This window comes from Panicum hallii, chromosome 8 (genome assembly GCF_002211085.1).
Source record: "Panicum hallii strain FIL2 chromosome 8, PHallii_v3.1, whole genome shotgun sequence".
NCBI classification, from domain to species: domain Eukaryota; kingdom Viridiplantae; phylum Streptophyta; class Magnoliopsida; order Poales; family Poaceae; genus Panicum; species Panicum hallii.
In genome coordinates this window covers 40,024,841-40,042,760 of record NC_038049.1, presented here as the reverse complement: position 1 = coordinate 40,042,760, position 17,920 = coordinate 40,024,841, and the positions used below count along the sequence as shown (strand labels likewise).

Below are 17,920 nucleotides of genomic sequence, written 5' to 3'. Positions count from 1 at the left end.
CACCAGGATAATGCTGTTCCGGTGAGCTGGTGGGCTGCCAGAAGGACTTTGTCCCGGTCCTGGCATTCGAATGGTTCGAGCTTCCTCTGAATCACTCGCAACCAGTCGTCTGCATCCAACGGGTTGCAGGACCCGGCAAAGGTGGGCGGCTTGGTCCTTAGAAAGGCCGTCAGTTTGTCGTTCATATTCTACCCTCGTGGCTGCCGGTTAATGAGGGCATTTGCCAGTGTCTCCAGAATGAGGGTCTGGTTATGGATTATCTGCGCCAAGTCTCCGAGGGGTGGGGGTGGTGGTAGTTGCTCTCCTTCTTGACTTCCTCCTCGGTTCTGGCTTACTTCTTGTTCTCCTTGGGGAAGATCTTGTTCAACGGGCTGTGCTCCGGCACTAGCGGCTACGGGGTTCCGGCCACGGGAGGCCCTCGCGACGTACCGGGGGGTCACCTATTGATTGGGTAAATTGGGGTTACGATTATATGATGTTTAAGTTGTTTAATTCGTATGTATAAGGCAGATTCTACCTTCTGCCGGTACCCATATAAACAAGCAGCACTCAACAAACCAGCACACAATCACCACAAACAGCAAGCACAAATCCTTTTATTACTGCAAGGGGGGGTACAACTTGAGGGTACAACTAGGTCTCGTGCTACTCGGCCAGGGTCTTGTCTAAGAGCACGTTGTAAACAAAAAGGCTGGGAAGGGGCATCATTGGGATGGCGTCGGTCACTCTACTTGCGTGGTGTGCCTCCTTTCGGGGCGGGAAGGGTGAGAGGTTCTCGCTCGCCGTCTTCTGGGTCCCCATCGGTCAGGGGTTGCATTGCAGCATCCCCTTCGTCGGTGGCAGCAGAACTTTCAGGGTTCTCGGGTGGAGCTGGTGTGCTCCCAAAGAGTGATCCCCACCCTATGACGGGTGTCCCGAGTAAAACATGGTCCTCCCCAATTGCCGGGACTGGGGTTCCACTTTGGATCCAATCCTGCATACGCCGGTCTCGGGCCTGCCTGAGGCTCTCTTGGGCGACTGCTTCGCTACTGACCGCGGCTGCGGCTCTCGCCTCGGCGTGGGCGGCTCGGATCTGCTGTATCCTCACTGCGAGCTCTGCTTGCTCGGCTCGATGGGTCTGCTCCCTTAGAAGGTTGGCTTGCTCATCAAAAAGTTGGTCCAGGGCGGCTAGGTAAGTAGCTACTTGGTACAGGGGGCCTTCTTCATGGCGACGTCGTTCCAGGTTTCTCATACGCGCTTCCCAGACTGGGGTCCTGATGGCCGGCGGAAAGAACTTCGCTGGTGTGGGGGCGAGGTGTTCTTCAAAAATCTGGCACAAATAACGGAGTGCTTTTCTGATGGCTAAGGGGTAGGTGTCTTGGTGTCTAAACCCTGTGGCGGTCGCCCACCAGGGCTGAATGTCGGGGTAGCGGTTGCTCCTGGCGATGACCAGGATCACCCTGCAGCGGAGGGTACCATGGTGCTCGTACTCTCGGCTGTAGTACCTTGGGCGCTCCGTAACGCCAAGGCCTTCCAGGGTGTTGATCAAGAGGCTGGGGAATCCAGGTGCAGCTTGGCAATCGCCCTGGGTCCATCCTTCCTCAGCCATCTGAAACAGAAACAGGGTAAACAACCTGGTACAGGTGCAAAAGGGAGTAGATGATATTTATTATTACAACAAGGGTGGTACAGTTTTCATGGGTACGGGGTTATTAGGGTCGGGTCCTAGCTAATCCTATTATGGGGATTCTTCCTCGGTCCTGATAGAGCGCTTCTTTATTGGAAGGAACCGGTCCATCTCATTTTCGGTCTGAGTACCCTTATCCCAATGGGTTTCCATGGGTTCTTCTTCTTCTTCCTCTATCCATCCACCTATTCCCTTGCGGTTCTCATATTCTTGCATCTGGGCTTGGAGGGCGGCTAAGGAATACTCGGCGCTTGCGGCTCTTGTCCGTTGTTCCTCCGGCTCCTGGGTTATCTTTTCGATCCCACGGATTAGCTGCTTCAGTTGTGCCGCCTGTTCGCGGTAGAGTGCATCCAAGCCAGTGAGGTAGATGGACAGGTGGGAGACCGTATCTTCTAGGTCTTCTTCTTCTCGTCCGAGTCCCCTCATTCGGGCAATCCAAGTGCATCCTCTTCCCTCAGCGGGTGGGAAAAATCCATAGGAGTCCGCTGAAGGTGGCGCTTGTAGAGCACACGCAGCCGTCGCTGGGCTTTACGGGCGGCCTTTCGATAGGTGTCGGGGAAGCGGAAGCCCGCGGTGGAGATGAACCAAGGGTCCACATCAGGGTAGCGGGTGCTTCTCTCCACAAAAACCATCATGTCGCACCGAAGGGTGCCTCCTGCGATGTACTCACGGTAGGCATACTCCGGTGCTTCCATAATCCCAACGCGTTCCAGGCTGAGCAATAGTAACTTGGGGAGGCCGGGCTCTGCGTGGCAGATTCCGCTAACCCATCCATTGCCAGCCATCTGGAACAAGGCAAAGTCCAGCGGTGAGTGTTTGTGCAGAAAATTTCTAAATCGGGACAAGTTCTCGGGCCTGAAAAGGGGTCTCGCTCCTAGGGTCACGTCCTACGGCCAGCCTACGGCTCTGATACCACCTGAAGCGTCCCCCATCAGGGAAGACTTAAAAGTGTTACTTTATCAGTCCCAGGAGGCTGATAACACTTTATTACATCAGATGGTACATCACCGTACAACTCTTCGCGGTAATGGGCAGTGAAGCGCCACTATCACGAGATTACAACTAAAACCCATACCACTACAGTAACTACGAAAAGGGGATCATCAGAGTCTTGCGCCATGCGGAGCTCCAACGGTGACCTCACCCACAGGCAAGACTGGTGCAGGACGGAACCCTATTCGACGTCCTCGGGGATGTAGTCGGGGTCTTCCACTGTCAAAGTAGGAACGGGGTGAGTACGAACGTACTCAGCAAGTCCAATTACACCCACGGAGGGGGGGGGGTACGACAGAATTAAATGCACAGGAATATTCAAGGATGAAGTCAGGGTTTATTTACGGAAAGCTCGGTTATATGCAAGGATTCGTTTTGGAAAACATTTTCAAAACAAGTTTTCAAGTATCAAAGAACACACGATGTGGATCCACACAGGATCCAAGTTTTAAATCGCTACCAGACTCCCCGTCTGCCGTAGCACACGGCACATCTGCCGGACACTTTCCAAACAACTCACGCCCGCCCATCCATCAGAGAGAAACACTAGTTATGTGACCACACCGTAACTTGCCCAGTACCGTGGGCACGGCTATTCGAATAGATTTTAACTCTGCAGAGGTGTGCAACTTTACCCACAGGTGGGGTACCGCAGCACGAACACCTTAGTGCCGGTGCAGATCCCATCGAAGCCCTTACCCACCTTAGCTAGACCTGGCTAGCCACCACGGGATCTATCAAGGGTCATTCGACCTAACACCAGGTTTAACCGGGGCATAAGTCACACAGAGCTTATCCCGTCTCCTTGATCACCCGTTGCTCCCAGCTCTCCTGATGGCTATCAGACTAACTAGTGGGGTTAGGCTAAGCCGTTGCCCAACAACGGTCAAGTGGTTTGCACGACAGGAAGCTAGGTGAGACGACACATCAACTCGGTCCTTAGGGGTGACAGGATGGATATCTCCCTTTCACGCTCAACCACTCAGTACGAGCACACCAACGGCAATTCACACAGAAATGCCATCCATCCGTCTGACTCACTTTTCAAAAACCACATTTTATCCCTTCCCACACGCACACACACTTTCTTTGCAAAACCAGAGGGTCAAGGTATGGTTACCACAAGTAAGGTGGCTATCCTACCATGTTTTCAGCACGCAAAACCATGCAATTTTTATAAAACGGGTCACTGGGTTGTGTTTATAAAAACTAGGACAAAATATGCATCAAAGGGCGGAATTGAACTTGCCATCGTCAAGTCCTTGCGAAAGGTCCTGATCGAAGCACTGTCCCTCGGGTTCGGGGTCGCAGAACTGGTCCTCGGTTGCTTGGTCGCAGTCGGGAGCTTCTTCATTCACTCCGTGTCCTACGACGCAAACAAACAGACATGCCATCAAGCGAGAGAACTAAAAGCTTTTATCGTTGAGCTTGAATCGGAAATAATTTAGTTATGGAGGTAGGGGTAATATTTTCAGGTGGTTTCTTAATGGCGTGGTTAGAACTATACTAGAAACGGAGTGGTAAAGTTTCGGGTCAATCGGAGGTCGTTTCGCACATAAAATGACGAGCCAAAGGGGGTTCGGGTGGTTAAACAGGGCTCCAGGGGTTTATTCGTAAGTATCTGGAGGGGGCAAGGGCCTATTTGCAAATTCTAGAAATACGCAGGACACGCTAAAGGATGTCAAGTATAATTGGGTTTGTGTAATGGAGGGTTTATTTTGAAATATTAAAAAGGGCGAGGTTTCTTTTGCAAAGAATGGGTGGATAGGGGTGCTCCTAAAGGGGGGGGTTTCTTTGGGGAAAATACAGGGGAGGCCAGGGGGTTATGGGCAAAATGCCCTTCTCCTTCCTCTCCCCCGTGCAAAACAGAGGAGGGGGCGGCGGTCCGGGGGGGCGGGGGGGGAAAAGAGAGAGGGGGGCACGGGGATTCCATCCCCGGCCTCACCTTGGCTCGGGACGGCGCGTGGAGGCGGGGCGACGGCGGGCTGCGGGTGGCGGGGAGCTGCGGGCGGCGGCGGCACTGGAAGCAAGGGAGGCGGCGGGCGGTGGCAGTGGGGGTTGTGGGGGAACGAGGGGCGGGGCGGGGGCCTTCTTATAGGCGGGTTGAGGCGGCGAGGAGGCGGGGCCGGTGGGGAGGCCGGCGAGCGGCGCGGGTTGCCATAATGGCGCTCGGCCGTTTGCAATCGTCGCGACACGGCGTGCGGCGAGGGCGCCGGGGTGCCGTACGTGGAGCTGTGCCGGCACAGGAGCGACGCGCGCGGCGGGGCGCGGCAGGGAGCAGCGGCGAGCGGCGCGGCTGACGACGGGCGGCGCGCGCGTGCGCGCGGGCGGCGCGGCGTGGCGCGGGCCAGGGGCGAGGGCGCGGCGACGGGCGGCGCGGCACGACGCACGGCCACACGCGGCGCGTGCGCGCGCGTCGTGGCGTGGCCGGGGCAGGCGCGCGCGCGCGAGGGAGGGAGGGGGCCGTGGCTCGGGCCAAGCAGGAGGGGGCGGCGTTCGGGAGCAGGGGAGAGGAGAAGGGGGAAGAAGGGAAAAGGAAAAGAGAAATGGAAGGGAAAAAGGAAGAAACAGGAAAAAGGAGGAAAAGAAGAGAAAGAAGGAAAGAAAGAAAAGGAAGAGAGATTGGGGAAAAGAAAAGAAAAGAAAAGAGAGGAAATGGGGGAGAGAAAAAAAAGAGAAGGAGGGAGAGAGGGGGGGGGGGTTGGCGCCGGTCGCGGCGGTGACCGCGGCCGGTCGGCCACGCGCGCGGCATTCGCGCGCTGCGCGGGGAAAGAGAATCGTGCCGGCGCTAATCGCGGAGAGCGGTCGCGCGTGAGCGGTGCGGGATGGGACGTCGGTCAACTCCGCTGTCGGTCAGAAAGGGTTAGGGTTAGGGTTTTAATGACAGAGCACTCTAGCGCGCGATTTATTTTGGTGAATTTTCAGGGCGTCACAGAGACACTCTTGTAATATAAGTGCCTGTAATGTAAAATATGATGGCAATTGTATCTCTGGACTCGCCTTCGTGCGAGGTACCTTGTTGATCCTGCATTCGGTGGTTTATCGGGACGTTACCCGACAGGCCAATGGGTTACACCGTTTAAAGTACGTTGGAGCTCTTGAGAGAGGACTTGCGTACTTTAGCCAGTGTAATCCAGCTTGGTTCTGCCACATTCAACAGAAGTATTATTAGTATTTGCTTTGTGTGGAGAATTACCTCAAGAAGAACGATTGCCTACAACGGTAACGTTGCTCCAGAATTCGATATATTAAACACCATCTCCTTTACTAACAAGAAGAGGATTTTGGGGGCAAACTTTGGCAGAAATTGAATGGGTATGAAGAGGGTTTCTTAGGCTGTTGCACCAACACGGCAACACAGTATATTGTACAGAGTGTAATACCCCTATAATCTATGAAAAGACAAAGACACTCTCCCTGGCCTTTCTGGCACAAGGCCATGGTAGGACCTGACATGTGCACATCATTTTTGAGCAAGTCAAATGTGTAATACATACACAACCGTTTCCAATTTGGTCATGTTTTACTATCTATCAAATTATGATGATGTTTGGTAAAAGACCATAGCAGCACTCCTTGTTGAGACGACACTTGTTCAGGAAACAAAATGGCAACTGCGTACAAACAACACGCAGCATGCTACTAAGTTAGGTAGAGAAACAAGCATGAAATTGATTACAGAGGGAAACACTAGTGTGTCTAACTGTGTGTTGCTAAACTCATTCTTCGAGGATTTGGAATCAGCCACACAGGGGTTGGCCAGTTGGACCAAAGCTGAGGGGTTGTGATTTCCTCGCTGCTGTTATTTTCCAAGTCAAATACACCAATGTCACGGCGGTTATTCTTGAAACCTGTAGTATAGAGAAAGTCATCATCAGTGAAGTAGACATGATTTCCCTTCAGCTGTGGATACTCTTCAGCATGGAGGCAAAGTGATTGATTATGCCCAAGAAACAGCACGTTCTGCCCCAAGCTACTTATTTTCTCAATCCTTTTTGATGCAGGCTCCACTTCATAGACGGTGATCGCGGTGGTTTTGTTCACAAATTTGTCATCGTCTAATTCCAGTTCTAAATCTGAATCAGTTTCATCTTCGTCTTCTCCACGTGGCTCTGCATCAGACCTCCATATTTGTAGCATCTCACCACCTGAACCTTGAACGATGTAAATACTCTCGAAATAAATGTCTTTCGTCTTGTCCAAAAATAACTTCCGTGTGACTGCAGGAGCATCAAGATTGAATGTATGAATTTCTCCAATTGCAGTGGATGCATACAACAACCCCTCCTTGAATAAGCAGTCTTCATAGTAAGAACGTGGTGGCAACCAGGTCCACTTATCGTCCCCTGCCCTTGCAAACGAGAGCTGCGAATGTGGGTTGTGGATGAGCACCACGAAGTAGCCTCCCGTTGATGGATCCGAAGACAGGAAGGCCTTGCAGAACAGGAAATCCCTCAGCTCGCTGAGAGGAAATACTGAAGGCGTGTTTGAAATCACATGCTTTCCGGTGTACCACCAATACTCATAGCACCACACAGCGCCTTCGACATCGAAGACCGGCTTCACTTGCTCGATAGTCGTGACTGATGGTAAGGCAATCTGCTCGCTGGTGATAGGGTTGACAAGGTGAAGCTCTGACCTCTCATCAGCTGTGATGATCCATCCATATGAGGAGCCAATGATATACCTGCTACGGATAGGTGGGTCTGGGAGAGTCAATGTGTAGGCCTTCTTCTCCGTGATGCTGTAGAGACCCGCTTCCCTCGCATCGGCGGATTCAGAGGTGTACAGGAGGCACGGTGTCTGCTGCAACCTGCAATTTCCAGTGCTCAGGCTGGTGTAGGCGGCACGCCATGACGAGCAGACTGATCCTGCACGCACAAGGTCAGGAATCTCCAGGATAGCAAATATACACCGCAGGATGTCCTGCGGCACATCCGGCGATTCGTCCATCAGCTTCTAATGGAGAGGATTATATCCTTGTCAACTCTGACCCCCCGATGTCGAAATCGTGGAACTGCTGAAGGCCACACCCGAAAGGAGATTTATTTTGGTTTCTGGTCTCCTATTTGGTTGATGAGCACGGTAAGGAGCCGTCCGGATGGACTTTTATAGATCAGCAACCACTCCATGTCCGAATCGATTCTGAAATATCCAAAGCTGTTCGTTGAACCGTACACGAATCGGATTAGAGCCCGAATCTCTCGCGAAACTGGTTAGAATTCCAAACTCTAATTCCCCACTCGGCTAAAGTCAATCTCCACCACCCGGACTCGTCCCCCACCTATCCCGCATGCATCCACCCTACGCCGTCCCCAAATCGGAGTCGATCCCGGCGAAACCCTAGAAATCCTCCCGCCATGAAGGCCGCCAACCCGAATCCGAAGCACAAGCCAATGCCTCCACCCGCGGCGGCAGCGGCGGCGCCGCGCAACCCGCAGGCCCCCTCCTCCAGGGCGTCGTCGTCGTCGTCGTCTGCTGCCGACCACAACCCCAACAAGCGCCCCCACCCCGGCAACGCCGCCGCCGCCGCCGCCACCGCCACCAGTGGTGCCGCGCCCGCGCCCCCGGACCCTGCCCCGAGCCTCAACGGGGAGGCCGGCCGGTCCCCTCTGCTCCCCGCACCGCACCCGCCTCCCCGGGGCGCGTCGCCGCTGCCGCCGCCGCCGCCGCCCGTGCCTCTGCCCCCGTCGCGGCCGCTGCTCACCGTGGCCGCGGTGGAGGCCGTGATGAACGCCATCCCGCCGCCGCCGCCGTACGGGCTGGAGGACCTCGACCGCCGCACCGTCGCGCTCTCCGACGGCACCGTGCGCACCTACTTCGCGGCTCCCGCACGAGCCGCCGCCGCAGCTCCGCCAGCCGCCGCCGCCGCCACCGCTGGTCCCGCTGCGCCCGCCCCTCGAGCGGTGGGCTCCGCCGCCCATGCCTGCGCTCCTGCCCACTGCTGGGCCGCTTCCCATGCCGGTCCCGAAGCGGAAGTGGGAGGATCAGGCCAATGGGGGTGCGCCTGGGCAATCCTCTGGACGCCAGCAGCAGCAGCAGAAGGCTGAGGCGCGTGCCATGAAGCAGGTGAAGGTGGAAGAGACGGGGGTGGACCCCAAGGCGCTGAAGAGCTCCTTTCTTAAGATGGTGAAGCTGATGAATGAGAATGAAGCAGATAAGAAGAATTACCGGGCCAATGGGAAGCTTTCCCAGCTGAAGTGCCCTGTCTGTCAAAGGTATGCTGAAAATCTGAAAGATTTTGCCTTGTTGATTTAATCCTATGTTTGGATGTGGTTAGCTGAGTGCAAAAAGTTCAAACTCAATTTAGATACCAACCAACTTTGGAAGTGAAAGTGATACATGATACATGAGTCGTCAACATAATGTTGTTGGTAGTATTTCATTATACTAGGACATAAGTGGATTCCATGTAGCACCTTTTCTCCCCCTAAAAAGAAGGGGGCAAAATATAACAAATGATTTTGGATTAGTGTTAGATAATCTTAACAGTTGAAAAAAAACCTGTTGTCATGTTTGACTTTTTGGATTTACCATGGAATGGCACTTCCACAGATTGTTTATGTATTTCTGCAACGATTGGTATTTTGTCTACACTCATCTTTCTCCTTGGTTAGCTTCTCTATTTGTCCATTTTTTTATATACATGTACCAGTTTGTTAATCAATGAAGTTATACCGTCTGACGTTTTTCGTGTACTATTAGTAAAATAAATGGAAGATACCAAGGTTGAGAGTCAACTAAAAGTGAATTTAAACAAGGAATCTATAAATGGAAGATATCTAGGTAGAGAGTCAATTAAAAATGAATTGAAATAAGGAATCCTTGATTAGTCTTTGTTTGCAGATCCTGATAGTTGCATTGCCATGTTTGATGCCATAGAACTTTTACTTGGTGAAACTTTCACCAAATAGTTTCTGCAGTCCATGTTTCTTCACATACTTCAAGCTCATACCAGAAATTTTTGGTTCTTCAGAATTGTGGTTGCATCCTTTGTTTGCCTCTGCCTTCTTGCATGATTGATTATGTTTATTTGCGTTCCTCTGCCTGTTCTGTTTATTCATCTTTTTCCTCTTTCCTCCTTCTCCCTGCTGCATTTTGCCTCTTTATCAGGCTGGTAAGGCGTTGCCTTGGCTGGCCTTATAAGTGCATAGGTGCTTGGAAGGGGGTGGGTCGCCACACCTCACTGTAATGTCTTAAAAACCATGCCCTTCTCCTTCACCTGTCTTCTATTTGGCTCTTGTTTGGTTGGCTTTTGTCTGCCCCAACTTCCTTGGGACAAAGGCTTTATTATTGGTGTGATGGCTACACAATGATTGTACATTGGACAAACGGTGAAGTTTGGCAACTTTTCTTGGGATCCTTGTGTTTAAATTTGATCTCTGTCTGAAATACATTAAAAAACTTTTGTCAATCACTTTTCTTCTTAGTTCGACTCTGCTATCTAATAGTGAACGTGCAATGTCATATTGGGCTTCTAAACAAACTTGATATACCAGCATTGTAGCATACTAGACTGTCAAATTGAGAAATCCCTAAGTTCTGGATTTTCCATTGGTTGTTTCAACATTTCCATGTTCATTCCATGATTGTTGGAAATATTTCTATTAGCGCTGACGTTTGAAGGTAATTGTTCCTTGTAAGTGCTGGTTTGAGGAATGGTATAGTGACGATCCATTGATCCAAACTCTTAGCACACTTGTTTGGCTTGAGGAATGACATGGATAGGCCCATTTCTATTTCGTCCTCATAGGCACATGCTAGTGGAAGTATAAAAATGATGTCACCCCCATCAAAATCATGGGTTAATTCCATGATGGGCTATACCATATATCAGGCTGGGCATTTGGTTAGACCGAACGAACCGATCGGTTCTTCAATTTTCTCCGAATTTCGGTTACTAAAAAGTCGGGACCGATCGGTCATTTAAATTTATAGAGACCGATGAATTCGGTTTTGGGTAATTCGGGTTCGGTTTCGGTCTTAACCGAAGTGACCGAACTGGAATTGAAAGACAGGGAACACTTGCACTTACAGATGAAGCAAAGCAAAAAAAAAAAGCTACAGATTTCAAGCAGAGAAGCAGGGAACACTTGCACAGATTCAGATCAACAAGTTCCTTTAGTGAACAACCATCCCAAATCAAACAAATTCAGATCTATGCACAAATCATAGAATAATCCTGACGCCTTGCTGCGTTGCTGGTGCCGTTGTGGACTTGTGGTCTTGCATGCAGTGGAGACGCTTGCAGCCACCTCCTCGATCTGTGACCCGGCCACTCACCTAGCAGTTGAGGGAGCAGGCGCTGCCGGCTGCAAGATTTGAGGCCTCGCTCTGCGCTCACCTGCTGTTATCGTGGGAGTGGCGGGCTGGCGCCTGGCGGTGTCCCCTTCCACGGCGAGCGGCTGAACGCAGGGACAGGAGACGGCGGCAGCGCGTTCAGCTCTGGGAGGCAGGGAGAATGGGGGTGGGAGCGTGGGAGGGTTAGGGTTTTGATCTATGTACCTGTGACTCTTGGGCTGGTGAGTGCTAGTAGGCTATCTGGCTGAAATTAACAGGCTGTATTGATGGCTTTGTATATATTGGTTTTTTCGGTTAGATCGGTTAACCGACGACCAGAACTGAATGGACCAAAATTATTTCGGTTATTGAGAACACAGGACCAAACTGGGGACCAATTTTCTCGGTTTCGGGTAATTCGTTTCGGTTCGGTTTTCGTGTAATTCGGTTCGGTTTTCGGTTATCGGGTAATTATGCCCAGCCTGAACCATATATGACGAGTTGCTTCCGCGAACCGTACACCTCGTTGGTCTCTCTCAGAGCCAATATAAGGATGTTGAGATGATAGCCATTGAACAATTCAATAGCATTTGAGCTTCATCCCTTTGGGTTACATTACCGATGATTTGGTTCCTCTTCTGGCTGGTTAACTTGGTAAGCTCACTCAGCACAGAAAGCGGTTACCAGGCTCAGTTCTGCCTGTTGCTATTTGCCTAACCATTTGTGCGGCATAATGCCTAAAAATGGCTAATCCTGCATTCCGTGCATTAAGTTTTATTTCGACTGCTATCTTAAACTTCTCTTAGCAATATAATAATTTCCGGTCACATTAGAGTTATTGTGGATTACCTTACTCATTTATGCCATTTATAGGAAGTTCCAATTATTTTGAACTTTTATTTCAGTAATATATTATTCCCAACGGTCACATTAATGATGTTGTGGATTGGCAGCCCCTGGATTGATCAGATGCGGCTGCTTATCGCATGAGTTTCCTATTTCCATATGTAACACAACTATTGTAAAATGTCTTGCTTCCACTAGATGATTCAGCAGTGCTAGCCTGCGAGGAATGCTGGGGGTTTTCTGTGAACTTGCATATAATTTATTTTTTTAGTTGGGTTTAGTGGAAACCCACCTAAAAATGACCTATATGCGGGTTTGGCTATAAATCCACTCGCATCCCTAGGTCCTGCTATCCTTTTTTTTTAAAAAATGCGATATTCTGGATTACCTGCCTCATTTTGGATCATAACCTTGGTAATATTCATATATTTTTTAAAAAGATGAGATATGTTGCCCTACTGTGTATGACAATCAATTGCCCCAGGTTCTGACGAACTCAACTGTCTGGCCATTCTCAGTCATCAACAGAGGTTTTTTCAGACTAGTACAGATTTTAAAGCCTTATTGGGGTGTTAACTGAACCCTAAACTAGTTCAAATGGTTAGCAGTCAAACATGCTACTTGAATAGATAAGCATACAAGAGCCCCTCTTAACTCCAAACCATCAGAGTTTTTGTTTTGATTTGATGAAGAACACAACAGTATTGCTTGGGATCACACTCTCTTGTCGTGCTCCCATTTTTTGTTCTGGAATGGTCTGTGCCTGAAAAGCTGTAGCACTATTTTCTTAATCGCCACTTTGCGAACAGAAATCAGTTTAGGAGCAAACAATCGTAGAAAATTTGGGAGCATGAAACTTGGAAAAAGAGACATGTTGTGTGTACTTTGATGTGATACATACATTCTATAATTGTTTATATTGGAGGATTCCACAAGAGTTTATTGGTTTCAAACTATTTTATACAAAATTACTACATTCTGAAGATATAGCCACAGGGCACAGCTTAATATGAGCCACGGCCTTTAAGGACCTAAAGATGTACAGTTACATGTTGCACATTTTTTTGTTCTTTTTGTGAATTCTTGCCTTTTGTTTTCTCCCCTTGTCATTACTACCTGGAACTATGACGTTGTGCTGCCAAGCGAAGTTATTTTGCCACTAGGGTTTACTCCCATTCTTTGTTTTAACAATTATTATGGCTATTTTTGGATTCTTTTTGTTCTTAGTTCCACAAACATTCTGTATCTTATTTCACTTTTCTAAGATTTTGTCAACTGTTTGGTTCATACAAAATCAGCTATAAATCGACAATCTTTTAAAGAGGGTTCTGTGAATTAATTTTCTGAAAACAATTTTTTGTGCATAATTTCCATTGAAGTTGGTTGTATGCATGATTTGATTACAGGAATTCTGTAGATTTGCACGCGCTCCTCAATCATGCATACCATGCAAAGAATGCGGAGCATCGTGCTGATCACCTAGGGTTTCACAAAGCATTATGTGTTCTTATGGGTTGGAATTACTCCGTAGCCCCTGTTCACAAAACCGCTTACCAAGCATTATCTACTGCCGCCGCTGAAGCCAATCAAGGAGATCTTATCTTATGGCCTCCAACAGTGATAATTGAAAACACATACAAGTCACAGAAGGACGGGCAAAAGGATGTCATGAGTAATAAAGAGCTGGAGAGCAAGCTGAGAGGTATTCCTTCAATGCTTGCTCCGTCACTGTGTTCTTGGTAGTTCTGAACATCTGATTGATTAATCTATTAATCATCGGAGCATTAGATATTTTGCCTTCTCTTAATTCATTTGGAGGGATGAATCAACTGCAAATTGTTTTGACCAAAACTTTGTTAATTGCTTTCTTTAAAGATATGGCGGTCTACTGAAGCATTTTGTAGAGATAGAAATGAAGAATAAAGTCAAGAAATGTATTGGCTAACAGTTGGATCCCCAGTATTTCTGTTTGATAGTTTTCTTATTTACATAGTTTGTTACACCTGCTGAAAATTCCAAAAGGAGCAGGTTTGCTAACTATGGTGATACACCAAATTTCATCTATGCTTAGTATAGATATAGCCAGCATCCCCTAGCTTCCTTCTTTTTCCGTAGCAGAGCATGATCTGGCTGTAGCCCTGATCTACGAAAGTATATGTACAGATGTTCTTTGTATTTGGAGGCTATGGTTCTCCTTTTACTACTATTATTATTTGTACTATAATATTTTCTGCTTCCGGTTTTTTTTGTGTGGGTCCTGTTGGGTTTCATTTCATCCCTAGCCTACCGATCCCAACTTTCCGGGAGTAAAGGCTTTTTTGTCGTTGTGTCTTTGTGCCTGTTGCAGAATAGAGAGACCTTGATAAGCTAGCAAATCTTTTCTCCTCTCCGTGATAGGGTTCAGAATGTTTCAACTGTTCAGTTATAGAAAAGTTGGATTGCACTTTTGATTAGTGATGTCTTCACATTCCATGTAATGCTACATTTAGGTGGGCGATATTTCATGTCAACACCAAACATCTTTGAATCTTACAATGATTTTGCTCTCTCGATCGAAAACTGGCATGTTTTTCACCAACTGTTATATGTTTTCCAGAAATGGGCTTTGCCGTTGTCGATGTGGAGCCACTGCCTGGGAAGGATGGGCACAGGTCCATGCAAGCGAAGTTTCCAGCTAGCCTCGACGGTCTCAACAAAGCATCTCAGCTTGTTGAGCTATTCGAACGCCAAGGCCACGGGCGGGCAACTTGGGCTCGCATCCGTAGCATCGCCCCCACCGCTGATGGGGGCAACAACCCCATGCTGGTGAAGGTAGATGGCAAGGGGGAGCGGACATGGGTCCTCTATGGCTACCTAGCCACGGCATGGGACCTGGACATGCTTGACCCCGAGTCAAAGCAGAGTGTGACTGTAAAGAGCAGAAAGGAGCTCGATTTAGACTAGGAGAACCTGACCCTGATAGAGCCGTGTATGTTACAGATAAATTGTGAATCCATAGGATGACTGGTTCGGTTTGAGAAATTCTTTGTTGAGTAATCAGTTTCGATTGATATGGAAGGCAAATAACGGTTCTCTTCCATGTAAATTTTGATTTTTGGGTTGTGAAAGAGTCCATTACATTGCTACAAACCTGCAATTGTAGCATTGTATGACTAGGCAATTTTTTTCAGCAGCTAGAACTTTGTGCCTTTTAGTACCCATTCTTACTGACAGTGGAAGCGCAGGGCTTGTTTGTACATGAGGATTAGTTTCCGTCCCAGTTGGTGTGAATTAGCTCAGTTTATCTTTTTCATACGAAATGGAGTTTCCTAATCGCTGCTTACAAATCGTTTTCACCAAAACTGCTAGTCCCCAATATCTTTTAAAAATATTTTCTCTATAGTAAAAAGTTCTTCAGTTGCAACATTTTCATCTAAAAAGTTCACTACTCCATTATATTATCTACAATCAAAAGTTGACTCGAGAATGCTCGGATAATTTTCGAGCCTAGATTAGTTTGCAGTTTTTTAATTGAAGATCCATAGTAATCTTAATAACATTGTCAAAAAGTTTATAGCTATAGAGGAAAAATATGAAGAAGAAAGAACAGCACCAGCCACTAAAGCGGCCTACGTGGGCTGTTGAGCTCATATGCCATCTTTGGCCCGCAGAGAAAGCGTGAAAGTGAAGAGGCAGCCGCGCCGGCCGTTGCCCGTGCTTAGATTACGATCTTGCCCCCGAATCGTCCACCAAATCCCAACCGCCATCAAACAGTCGAGCAGCTCGCGTGCGCCCTCCCCGCCCGAAGCGAAGCCACGCTCAACCAGAAACCCCCATGGCGGCGCCGTGGGTGATCCTGGGCCGCGTCGCCCGCTTCGCCGCCGCGGATCCGGGGGACGACGCCGAAGCCGACCCCGCCGACTTCTCCCTCGCGGTCGCGCTGCCGCCGCGGGTCGCCGTGCTTACCGCGGCCCTGAGCGCGCACCCCGACCCCGCGCGGCCCGACAGGTACCCCTACATCCTCGCCGCCGGCTCCGGGTGCCTGCTCTCCCGCTTCTCCGCCGCCCCGTTCTACGGCGCGCGCTTCGGCCTCGACCCTCCCGACACCCACCTCGTGCTGGTACACGGCTTCGGCGCGGCTGCGGGCGGGAGCGGGACCACGGCCTCCGCCGTGCGCGTCCCCGACCGCCCCGCCTCCATGCCCGCCATCCGCAACATCGAGGGCGTAGGCCTCGTCGACCTCGACGACGGCAAGGGCTACCTGATCGCCGAGCTCCAGATCGACAGCGGCAGCGACCGCGCCAGGCTCTTCCGCGTCCACACGGGCCAGGACCGCTGGATGGAGACGGAGCTGCGTAACCCCCTGCCCGCGCGGGACCGGGAGTGGGTTCCCGGCGGCGTGGTCTCCCTCGGCGGGAAGCTCTACTGGTACGACCTCTCGTGGGGGATCCTCATGTGCGACCCCTTCGTCCACGCCCCGGATCTTCTCTTCTGCAGCCTCCCGCCAGGCCGGGTTCTCGACCTGGCTCGTCCCCACATCCACAACAGCCGCAGCATCACGGTGAGCCGTGGCGCCCTGCGGTACGTGGAGATCATCCCTGAGGGCGGCGACAATGGTGAAGCAGCGAGAATCTTAATGTCGACAATGGAGCCCACCGGTTGGGAAGTGCCGTACGAGGAGAGGTTCGAGGAGATCTGGAACGACACCAGCTACAGGAAGACCTGGCTTCCCAAGGAGGTACCTGAGTTGGTGGTCGTGTGCCCATCGAACCCCGATCTGGTCTACTTCGCCCTGGAGCAGCACATATTCAGCGTCAATATCCGTGGGCATGAAGTCCTGGAGTTTGCAGAACAGACACATGAGCTGGTGAACCTGCCATGGCCAACACCGGCCTCGTGCCGCTATGTCCTTGCTTGGGACCTCCCATCAACGGCTGCTCAAGGTAATGCATGCAATGCGCTTACTAATACTGCATGTCCTGTTTTAACTTTTAAGAGGTTTGCCTTATGAATCATTAGTTGAAATGACCCTCTAAGGGTGTAGCTAAGTAATATACAGAATATCAATTATGAATACTTTGTTCGTAAAGAAAATGGAAGCTGTTTAGACATCATTGTGGTAGGGTATGCGTAATGTTGGTTACAGGGAAGCATTAGGAACTTGGTACTTGCTAGTGCTATAAGGCAAGTTTGTACCCATATGGTGATAAATTGGAAAAAAATTGTCATCATATATGAATTAAATTGCCATCATTTGATAGCAGGGTTGCTTCTCAAGGAAAAAAGGGACCACCCAGATGAGGAAACATACCAATATGCAAAGTTTTGCAGCAGCCGGGTAGAGACCTTAAAAGGGAAGAAGGATTGGGAACTATGTCACATGTGTTTCTTTCAAAATGGATGCTCCATATCTGTGAAGAAAACACAGGTTGGTTTGCCATTACTTTTTTTATCATCTTTAATTGGTTTCTTGAATTGTGCTTGTGCGAAATGTTTAATTTTCAACTCTGCGCAGATGGGAAAACATTGTGACAATGTTCACAGAAACAAAGGTTTCTTATGTCCTAAAACTGGTTGCGTTGTCCGAGCTGCGACACTTGGAGAGGTTGGCTTACACCACCACTATCTCCACGGGCAGAGTTCAAGGGGTATTTTTTCTTTGCCGTGCAGTTATCTTCTTTCTCACTTCACTAGCTATTTTAGGCTAATTTCATCAAATGTTCTGTTCCGTTAGATTGGTGGCGGTCCTACTTGGAGGAGCACAAGTAGGTGTGAGCTGCATGCCGTGATTGGGCGAAGGAGTCAGCAAATCCATCAGGCAGGTCAAAACATGTGATTGGTGCGTCTTGCACCTCTGAAGAAACTATGTACAGTAGCTCAAAAAGAAACTAGAACAGATGTACATGAAAAGAGCTTTGCAGCTTGTGTCCCACCGTCTAACCATTTCACGTTGTGCAATTAAGAAGTGATTGACCTTTGTTATCATGGTCTGCGACTTTAGTTTTTGATTTCTCAATGCATAAAATTTCCTTGGTATGCCTTGTTCGTCAGCAGCTTTGGAATCACTTCACTTCACTTAATGGGGCAGCTTTGACGTGAATGTTTTTTTTTTGAGGGAAAGCTTTGATGTGAATTTTACATCCTATTTAAGCCGGG

General features: G+C 49.5%; 2 protein-coding genes and 1 pseudogene across 3 annotated transcripts; 2 read left to right on the top strand and 1 right to left on the bottom strand.

The window, feature by feature from the left end:
* Window positions 1–6,358: 6,358 nt before the first annotated feature.
* Window positions 6,359–7,640, bottom strand: LOC112902818. Its single transcript, XM_025971998.1, has one exon. The coding sequence runs from the start codon at window positions 7,610–7,612 to the stop codon at window positions 6,359–6,361; it is 1,254 nt and encodes a 417-aa protein (XP_025827783.1). The 5' UTR covers window positions 7,613–7,640.
* A 182-nt stretch (window positions 7,641–7,822) lies between these two features.
* On the top strand, window positions 7,823–14,972 carry LOC112902817 (annotated as a pseudogene).
* Window positions 14,973–15,535: 563 nt separating this feature from the next.
* Window positions 15,536–17,599, top strand: LOC112903380. Of its 2 annotated transcripts, none has more exons than XM_025972631.1 (4): window positions 15,536–16,707; window positions 17,029–17,192; window positions 17,280–17,412; window positions 17,499–17,599. In XM_025972631.1, the coding sequence occupies exons 1-4, from the start codon at window positions 15,600–15,602 to the stop codon at window positions 17,531–17,533; spliced, it is 1,440 nt and encodes a 479-aa protein (XP_025828416.1). In that variant the 5' UTR covers window positions 15,536–15,599; the 3' UTR covers window positions 17,534–17,599. The 2 variants fall into 2 exon arrangements, with proteins under 2 accessions (XP_025828416.1, XP_025828415.1); XM_025972630.1 differs by having other exon boundaries at window positions 17,026–17,192.
* The last annotated feature ends 321 nt before the right edge of the window (window positions 17,600–17,920 follow it).

Coding starts and splice junctions, on each gene's coding strand:
- LOC112902818 (XM_025971998.1), bottom strand. CDS start 7,612: ATGGACGAATCGCCGGATGTGCCGCAGGACATCCTGCGGTGTATATTT.
- LOC112903380 (XM_025972630.1), top strand. CDS start 15,600: ATGGCGGCGCCGTGGGTGATCCTGGGCCGCGTCGCCCGCTTCGCCGCC. Junction 17,193..17,279: donor TATCTGTGAAGAAAACACAG/GTTGGTTTGCCA, acceptor AACTCTGCGCAG/ATGGGAAAACATTGTGACAA. Junction 17,413..17,498: donor CCACGGGCAGAGTTCAAGGG/GTATTTTTTCTT, acceptor CTGTTCCGTTAG/ATTGGTGGCGGTCCTACTTG.